The 10,038-nt window shown below is 33.9% G+C and overlaps 1 protein-coding gene across 1 annotated transcript; it reads right to left on the reverse strand.

Annotated features, from left to right (window-relative positions):
• Window positions 1–250: 250 nt before the first annotated feature.
• On the reverse strand, window positions 251–9,634 carry LOC132741819 (protocadherin gamma-B5-like). Its single transcript, XM_060730081.1, has 6 exons — window positions 6,405–9,634; window positions 2,825–3,034; window positions 2,442–2,580; window positions 1,751–2,252; window positions 1,235–1,397; window positions 251–857 (listed from the first exon to the last, which is right to left on the reverse strand). Exons 1-4 carry the CDS (start codon window positions 9,120–9,122, stop codon window positions 1,792–1,794), a joined length of 3,528 nt encoding a protein of 1,175 aa, XP_060586064.1. The 5' UTR covers window positions 9,123–9,634; the 3' UTR covers window positions 251–857; window positions 1,235–1,397; window positions 1,751–1,791.
• Between the last annotated feature and the right edge of the window lie 404 nt (window positions 9,635–10,038).

The raw sequence follows: 10,038 nt of genomic DNA on the forward strand, positions 1-10,038 counted from the left end.
TAGGCCCTACAGTGAAATTTTAAAGCAAAACTTAAATCGCAACTTTTCGACCTTTTTCGATAGTCTTCGGATGTAATGAATAAAAGCCGAGGACGCCCCGAATGACCAAACCCCACAAAGTTGATTTGCACGTATCTTTACTTTTTTCTATTTTCATCTTTCAAACATGAGTTATGAATAAAACTGAGGGTGTAGCGTGATAATAATATAATAGAAAACGACACAGAAATTAAAGTTTCTATCTCATTTATATTATTTTTTTTACAATAATTTTTCTCTTTATTAAATACTTAACAATCTCAATAACAAAACATAATTGCGTAATAATTTACATCATAATATACAACAATAGAAATTGAGAAACACTTTGTACACATTTACATTCAAACATGCAATAATTTTTACAACATGTTATATCTTTAAAACAGTACTGACATATATCCTTATATATTTTCTTTTAAATTCAACTTTCCCTACAATAAATTACACTTTCAAAATAGCAAAATATAATACGAATTCAAGAGATCATAATTATGTGACCCTGTATAAAATGCACACGGTCCAATATCACAGTTTTTTTACAATTATAAAATGTGTTTAACCAAGAGAAGATAACTCTGGTAATGAATGAACACAGTTATGTAACTTCCTTACACAAAATGTCACAAGGAAATTTAAAAACGAAAGCACCAGTTATTGCACACCTTTGTTTAACATATAGCACTCTGTTTAACGGCCACTGTTTTATATTGACATAATCACGTGATCGGTTTGGCTGGTTTCCAAGTTATTTGGGAACCAGATGACTTGTCATGACCTTGGCCTTGTTGATGAACTTGTTCGATTGCCTTCAGTTCCTGGTAAAAGTAAAAAAGAGAAGGAATTAGTATTATTTTCAAGGTAAAATCAAGTTTCATAATTGCATCTGTCAAAGAATTGGAAGCTATTTAATAATTGAAACAATGAAAAACAATATTAAAATATATATAACCTAAAGTAAAGTATGATTTGGAAACTTCCATTACATTTTCTCAGAAAAAAGTACATGTAGTGTAAAATGGTAAAAACAATTTCTTCTTAGCTCGATCTCGGACCTCTGGTATTTGATTGGTCAGAGACAGTACAGGAGAATTAATACCCAATTAAACTCCTGAGACTCAAGACAGAAAATCATAACCTTAGGTCAGATATGCCTTATTAAAGTGATAAGATGTTTTCGAAATATATTACATACCTGATGCAAGGAACTATGATTCATGATTACATCGGATGCAAGTCTCATCTTGTCTTGCTTAGAATTTGTAAGCCATTGTCTGGTCATTTCATCGTGATGACGTCATAATTGATGTCACAGGCTCAAGAGAGTTTGATTTTCAGCAGCCAAGGTTGATTGGGCCCTAAAATGGAGAAATAATTTAAGGGTTTGTTACAATCGATCAAGCCAAAAGTATGAATGTTTGTTATAATATATTTGCATTGATAAGTTGGTTAAACTTGACACTAAGTTTTAAAGGATATCAAAAAAGCTTTACAAGCTTCCTACTCAATCCGTAAAATTTTATTTTATGTAATTTATTATGTAAATGTGTGGATTATAAATAAAATATTGTTTAAACTAAAGGATACTACATTTAAACAGTCTTTATATAAGCAAACATTGTGTGGATATAAATCAAGCATGATAGAGATAATATTTGAATTTAAATGAAATAAAATTGATATATATTGCTGTGATTAAAAGTCACCTTACCTTAAGGTTGGAGTAGTTCCCCTTCCCGAATGTTTCCCGCTTCAAACCAGACATCCCCTTAGTGCATGAGCACCTGGTGGCGGAGACCGTAAATCTAGGCTCACATCCTCGTGGTCAATGGTATAACTCCCCGAGGTTGTAGTTGACAAGTCATCGTCTTCTTCTTCATAGGTCATATAACTACGGTCAAGGTCACTGGGTGGTGGCTGGAAAACGGGTGGTTTTGAAACCGGATATACTTTTTGACGATTAAAGTTATTATCACTTTGTGAATGTGGCCCTCTATGAAACTGGTGTACACCCGGCTTATTCCTTGTGCTAGTTCTATCGGCGAAATCACGGAGCTGAAGTCTGTGTTTACGATCGTCGTGAAGCTGCTGCGCAACCGGAAGTCGTTGGCAATTGTGATGACGTAGATCCGCAAGATTTAACCAGGGCTTTTGCTGTCCAATGAACGTGCTGTTAGCGCGTGGATATCGCAAGTCGGAAGGAAGTCTGATATCTGTAGAAAAAAAGAAAGACAAACTTAATAAATAACGTATCGTGTTGGTTTTCATTTTGAAATAGCTTATGAGCTTTAAAAGAAAGAACATTAATCTAAATCCTAAAAATAAACTACTTTTACGAAATTTGGAAAATAAATTTCTATGTTTTGATGTTAAATTGATTCTTAGTAAAAATGTACGCATACCTGAATCGTGAGAGTTTGAAAGACTGGCACTGTGAATATCTGTCTCACTTCCGCCTCGCCCACTATCACTAGTCACAGTTTCACCGGAAGTGTGTGAATGGTTGTCGTCTGGACCAAACGTAGAAATTGTCGTGTGCGGCTGAAAGATAAAATGTTATTGTATAATTGGTCTATCAATCATAACTTCCTTTTATTCATTAAAAGACTATATTGTCTTTATTTGTTAGACATATCACTGTAATTACAGACTTCAATAAATAAAAAGATAGTCAGTCCGTCCTTTTTGAATATCTTTTAAGTTATGTTAATAACTATGATGGAAATCAGCACTGCACGCATGTGTAACGTGAGGAAATAGTTTACATGTATATTAAAATATTTACCTTGATTGATGAATTCAGAAGAGTGCTATGTGATTGCAGCGTCCACAGTTGGGAATCAGAACGAGGCGTGTTATCAAAACGAGGCTTTCCGTCGTCAGAACGAGGCGTAGATTGTTTCACTTCGCATAAAGTTTCGGATGATCCCACAAGTTGCTCAGCTGATCCCCTCAAAGTTGATGTAGATGCTAGGTCCCTTTGTTCTTTCGATACCTGTTAAAAAATGAAAGAAATATTATAAAATGTTTTCATCAAATGTCATAAAAATTTCGTCCTCAATGATCACTCCTTCAATTGTGTTACAGACCAGTCGTCGCGTATCTATGTATCAAACATGTTGAACATCTAAACAACAGTATTTGTTGTCGTAACAAGAAAAAAAAGTGACGTATGTATTTAACCTTACGATAAATCAGTTCATATTATTAATAAGAATGTAAACTTCACAAAACACCACGAGACACCGGGGCAACTAAACGTTTTCCGCTTCAGTTATCAAAATGACTTGATTTTTTTCCTCATTTATTCTTAAATATACAATGATATACAAATTTATGTGATTAAATAAATCATTTATAATTATTTTGATTTTTTTCTTCGTTTTTTTTTCCTTTTTTGTATGTTAAATAAAGTACATGATATAATAGATCATTATAATATTTCGTGCAAAAATTCATTTCAAGTCCTAAGTGTGTATACATAAAAACTAACCAGTCAAGGGGTCTTTCTAAAGAGGGAAAATTACAGTAATTTAGTGACAGGCAACTGTTCAGGTGACTTCATTTTGTATTTACAAATTTTCGGGACCAAATCATCGACATTATTAGCGTGTTTAAGACGTGAACGAAGGTTAAAGCAATCATAATCAGTGAAAATTACCAAAACTTGTTGAAATATATAGTAATGGGCAGGTGCCCACAATTTGATTAAATCAGTGAATATGCGTGCTAATATTATAACACTTCAAAATAAGAAAAGTATTTGTTTTTGTGAGTGTGTGTGTGTTTTTTGTTGTTTTATTTTCGGGGGGGGGGACACTAAAAATAGTGTGTTTGCTGAAAATTTGTAACAGATCTATGTATACATGACTATGTATGAGATACTAATAATTAATTTAAACGCTGCTTCGTTGTTTTTCCCCTTATTTTCACAGATTTATGCTAGGTTAAACTTAATACAATATTTAGCGACAATTCTTTGGAACGCTTTAAAATACCAGGTGAATTGAGAAAAAAGGTGAGATCATGTAGAAATATTTACACAACCCAGAGTGACATTTTCTATACATTGTTCGTAAACAAAAGCTTCTAATTTGTTAATAGATTTTCATTTTTTTTGAAACTGCTATTGATTTGGATAGAGCGGCGCGGAAGGATACCACATTTCTGAAATGTTAATTTTCTAAAAGCCATGAATGGTTAATACCCCGCTTTAATTATGTACTCATGTCATTCGATTCCTTTGTAAACGGTCTTCCATAAAAAGCAAAATTGAAATGATTTTAATGTACAAGGCGTGAAACTCAAATAAAACAGAGGCTCTTGAAGCCGAACAACTAGATAGAACCACACGGCGTTTGGCAAGGATCAGATTTCTTTACTTTGTGAGGAAATAACGGTTTGCTTTTTTTGATAGAGAGAAAAAAAATATTAAACATTTAATAATGATGGATAGATACGGAAAAACGTTTATCTATTTATTCAACCATTTTCAGCCTCCCTTGTGGTCTAATGAATTTAAATCGGTTTATTGATTTAAAGAAAGAACGGTTTCATAAGCAAAATGTTTCAGTTTACAGCATGAAATGATTATCTCCCTTTATATTACCAAAATCTTATCTAATAATATCCTAAAATGGTGTGTTTGAACTACTTCCGGTGGAAGTTAATTTTTTCCCAGAATGCAAAATCATTAATGTGTACATGCGCCGTTTAGCAATGATCAATGATTAGATGTCTTAGATTTCTCGAAAGTTTGAATTATGTATAAGCCTCAATGACGGGTACTGTCTCTACCTTTATATAAAATCCTCTAATAAAAATCCCCAGATGTAAAGATTAGAGAATGAATGGAAATATTATGAGCACTTTATGACAGTAAAACATCTGATGCAGTGAATAAATAATGCACAAGATTTCTTCATGTCAGTTTTAATGTACATCTTTTATGGTAATAAAGGCAGCGTTAGAATAAAATATAAAGTATAATAGAGTATGATACTGGGCGGTCCGTGTTCTTTTTAGTTCCAAAGCCATATTAATCTATGAATAAGTTCTTTAGAATTCTTGTTTTTAAAAAAGTTGATTGTAAATGAAAACGTAAGACCGTCCTGCAGAATCACATTATGTCACAGTTTACGTCTCAGTGTAAGTAACTGATCATCACTATTAATTTATATTCAGAGCATCAGGAACGTGCACGAGTAAAAAGCGCCAATACTTGTGAAATTTCTAATTCCTATTTTCGTAAATAATGAATATACTCAGCAGTTTATATCAGGTAAAGAAGCGTATAAATTAAATATGTTAATATTCATCAATAAATCATTTAGAAAATGGCGCCGTTTGAAACTTTGCTACACTTTTCAACGAAATTCGATAAAAAAAAAGAAAAAAAAAGCCCAAAGTTTTAATAAGGAGAAACCATTTAAAGGTCTTTTTTTAAAAAAAACACTGCATTCATACGAAATTCAAATTTGACATTCTAAAGCGATGATTGAAAAAATGAAAATTTTAAATGTAAAATTTATGTTTAAAATGATGTAAAGATTTTTATCTTAAGAAAATACCATTAAAATTTCATTTGTTGTAATGTAACTCATAGATAAAGTTAAATGTCACCATAAAAATCGAGAGGATTAATTCAATAAACATTCGAGATTAAAGGTTTACAGATGTCCTGTGTGGTGACAAACACCTTTTGTAGTTTCATCGCTGGCTCGTAAAATTTTTACTATTTTCTTTCCTTTTCATTGAATTGTACTTAAATGAGTCATCAAAAATAATCTTTTAAAAAGCTTTTTCTCTTTATAAGGTTGTCACATTTTTTTTCCCAATTAAAAGTTTTCATTTAACAATTCGTCAATTCATTGTGTTAAAAGCATGTCATTGTACCCATTATTGTTTTTAATGCAATATACTTTATTGAACAGTTTCTGGAATTGAATTTCAAGACTTAATTAAATTTATTTCCCTTTCGGGTTTTAAGATGCAGAATCAGCGTTCGATTAATTTAATGGTCAATATTTCAGAACATATTCTCATGTGAGAATTGGCTCTTTCATTGATCTTTTTAATTAGAAAAACGTTAAATCGAACAGATAAAATCGTCGACTAAAAGCTAAGCGAAATGGTAAATTTCAGCTCCAGCTCGCAGTGAAAAAAATACTGTTATAAAAAGTGTTAACCTTTATACCAAATAGTGAGAAAAGATTTAATTTTAGATTAAAATGCATATCAATAACGTGACTTCATAACATAAAGGTTATCTCTCCATAAATCAGAAAATTGAAAATTGATACAAAAATCGAAGGGATTTTTTTTTAGTTTTTTTTTTTTTCATTTTAGATAATCATGAAACTTACTTTGTTGTGTTTTTCGAGGATGGGTGTCTCCATGTCAACCGTTGATGTAGTCATATCAGAATCTCTGCTATCGTTGCCGTCGCAGTTACTGAAAGTTGTCATGGTTTCATACGGCGGTGGCATGGTAACGGATGACCTCTTCTCATTTATCCGCGGTTCCAAATCGGCAAATTTCACTCTTCGTTCATTTCCGGGTTTCGCCTTTTCGCAGAATGTGTCCTCGGAGCATGAATTTTCTTTATTTCTGAACCACTTCCTCTTCAAAATGCAGATGACGAGTACGATCGTGAATACGAGGACAAATGTAACGACGCTGACAGTGATTGCAATTAGCAAATTTTCTCCCTTAGAATCACCCACTGAAGGCAACGGTTGTTTCCTAGCAACGAAAATGTTCAATGAAGTTGTGGCGTAAAGGCTAGGTGTTCCTTTATCATCCACGCGTAACAATATGTTGAAAACATCTTCATCAGACGATACCAGGGGACGGACGAGCGTTATTTCTCCAGAACCCTCATCTATTCTAAATAAATCTGACACATTTGAGTTTAGTATAGAATAAACCAATTCACCGTTTAAACCTTCATCCAGATCTAAAGCTTGAATCTTTCTGACAACAGAGTTTGGTTGAGTATCAGCAGTAAGTTCGACTGTGTAGTTGACTATGTCAGGGAAGATGAACTTTGGCACGTGATCATTCGTATCCAGCACGTGCACGACGACATTTGTTGACGTATTCAAGGACGGCGTTCCATGGTCATAAGCGGTCACTAAAAAGCTATAAACTGACTTATCTTCACGGTCAAGTTTTGTTTTTGTAGTTATGACCCCATTAGAATCTATAGTAAAAGGTACAGCCTTGTCAATATGGTAGCCCAGTTTAGCATTGTCACCAGTATCCGTGTCAGTAGCAACTACACGATCTACACTCGTGTCGATAGCCACATTTTCTAATACACTAAACTCATAAAACATCTTATTGAATTCTGGGACATTATCATTCAAATCGAGGACGTTTATTATCACCGTGGCGGTGCCGGTTCGAGCCGGAGACCCATTGTCTCTGGCATATGCATACAATTTGATTGTGGCATTCTTCTCGCGGTCGAAAGAAGACTGGGTTTTAATCATCCCTGATAGTGGATCCATAGTAAAACGATAATCACCAGTAGCCCACATGGAGTACGAAATTTCACCATTTTTGCCAATGTCATTATCGATAGCTGATACCTGCACAATGTCTGAATTAACTGTGTTATTTTCTAGTATATCAATAAAGTAAATTTTCTGTAAAAATATAGGAGAGTGGTCATTTTCGTCAATAACTTTAACACTAAATTCAATGAAGCTTGTCTGTGGCGGTGTACCTTTATCGTAGCAGTTAATTACCACGAAGATAAAATCCATGCTTTCCCTATCAAGGCCCCTAGCGACCGTGACCTTGTACTCATTGACATCTAAACCTTGAAGGTTGAAAACCCCGTTATCACTGTCAATATCACATTTAATTATTCCATTAGCTCCGGTGTCTTTATCAATTATTTTAACATGTGCCACAACAGTTCCTAAATCCGCGTATTCAGAGATCGTCGCCATTCCACTATCCGAAAACAGGTTTACCTTAATATCCGGGCGATTATTGTCAGAGTCCAAAACGGTGACCGAAACAATAGCCTGAGTCATCAACGGTTGTGTCCCTTTATCACTCGCTTCAACGATCACCCGGAACTGTCCACCACTTTCAAACTTCTTTTTGACCGACAGAACCCCTGTGGATTCGTTAATGGCAAATAATTCCTGAATTTTGCCAATTTGATTTCTACTTAATCTGTATACAATTTCACTATTAATTCCTATGTCAGCATCAGTGGCAGATAACTGTATAATCTCTTCGCCGATTTCCATCGTTTCGTTAACCGTTGCGTTATATAACTGGCTGCCGAATACAGGTTTGTTGTCATTGGTATCGTCTATGATGATGCTTAGCGTCATTGTTCCAGTCAGAGGAGGTTGGCCCCCATCTTCAGCTACAATTGTAATAGTATAGGAGTCCTGAACTTCCCTATCCAACTTGTCTGTTATTTTTAGATTAACATCTGAGCTTCCATCTACAAATTTTTCATAAGATATTGTAAAAGGCAAGTCTAACGATTCTTCATTTAAAATATAATATCTCTGTAGAGAATAGTTCCCGGAGTCACCGTCGATGGCACCGACTAGTGACATTGAGGCACCAATGGACGCGAGCTCTGATATTTCACGAGTCATGAAATCCTGTGGAAATACTGGCACGTTATCATTGATATCTTTTATCGTAATACTCACTTTCAAAGTCCTAAAGAATGCACTAATCTCTGATTTTGCAACTATACTTAATTGAAGAACACACACGGTTTCATAAACACAGTTTGTTAACGAGTCTCTGTCAATAACATCATCTGTATATAAAGAACCATTTTTCGAGTTTACTGTAAAATATTTCTCGTATGTTTTTCCTTCTGCTAAAACACTGTAGCTAATTTGGGAAAAGTCGTCTGCTGACGCCATCGTCCGTAGTTTTGAATCTTCTCGCACGTCACCGATGAATCGTCCTTTTGGTAACTCCTCCAAAATTGAATACTTAAGAATTTCTTGTCCCAGGCAGGATACACAACACATAATACTGAAAACGTACATCCGTAACATGGTCATCTTTTTATTTCTACTTCTAGTCGACATTTTCTTTCTCCTCTGAACGTAAAACTCTCCGAAACAAAAATTCCTTCCTACACTTGTACACTACAACACAGTCATTCGAAAATAATTATTCTGGAGTCTTAAAAACTGCCTTCTCATCTGGTCGAAACTACAATTCTTTTGACAATTGTCCAGGTTTTTTTTTCTGTCAAAGCTAATATCAAAATACTATGAATAAATATTATTTTCTCATCAAAACAAGCACATGTAATTCTATTATTATTTCGCTTCTGTGCCACTGAAGTGGACGCCTTAAGGAAAACGTTTCTCTTTCAGCAGAAGAAAAATAGTAAACCTTTAATATTATCCTATTATAGCATAAAACCACGTTGGTAAATGGATTTTGTCCGGGATTACCAACGTTGGCTTTTTTTACTGAATCATAGAATATTGTCACTTATAAATGTCAAATAAGTACAAGTTAATCCAGTTATATTGTTATTATAATACAAATTCCAATAGTGTTTATCAATCTTGTGTAAGAATTGGTTATGAGAAAAAAGTTTCACCGCTGATATTTACATTAGCGAATCGTACCTGTAAACTCCGCCCGCTAATCGAGTCAGCCAATCAGAGCGCGAGTTAAAAATCAATGCGCGGTGGAGCGGCCAACGGGAGTAATTTGAGACACGAGTGAGTTGTGAATTTAGATCTTTATCAGTTTTTTTCTTCAAGTTTTCACTAATTTATCAGTTTTAAAACATCTAGATTGTTAATGGAGATTATTAAACATTATCACACTGACACTTCCTACTCGACTAGTTAATATTGTTAACGTCTTCTTTAATACTATTATTGTCATTGTAACTAGACTTTATGATGTTTATTTATTTTAAACTTTAAAGCGATATTTTTCAAACGAATTGACTGCCATAAAAGTATCACTAAGCCTTTTTAA

This window comes from Ruditapes philippinarum, unplaced genomic scaffold, assembly GCF_026571515.1.
Source record: "Ruditapes philippinarum isolate M1 unplaced genomic scaffold, ASM2657151v2 ctg5090_1_1_1_1, whole genome shotgun sequence".
NCBI lineage: Eukaryota > Metazoa > Mollusca > Bivalvia > Venerida > Veneridae > Ruditapes > Ruditapes philippinarum.

Excerpts from the sequence above, each read along its gene's own strand:
- LOC132741819 (XM_060730081.1), bottom strand. The coding sequence starts at position 9,122 with ATGTCGACTAGAAGTAGAAATAAAAAGATGACCATGTTACGGATGTAC. Across the intron at positions 3,035-6,404 it reads TCCTCGAAAAACACAACAAA|GTATCGAAAGAACAAAGGGA; the intron begins GTAAGTTTCATG and ends ATTTTTTAACAG. Across the intron at positions 2,581-2,824 it reads TTCTGAATTCATCAATCAAG|CCGCACACGACAATTTCTAC; the intron begins GTAAATATTTTA and ends TTTATCTTTCAG.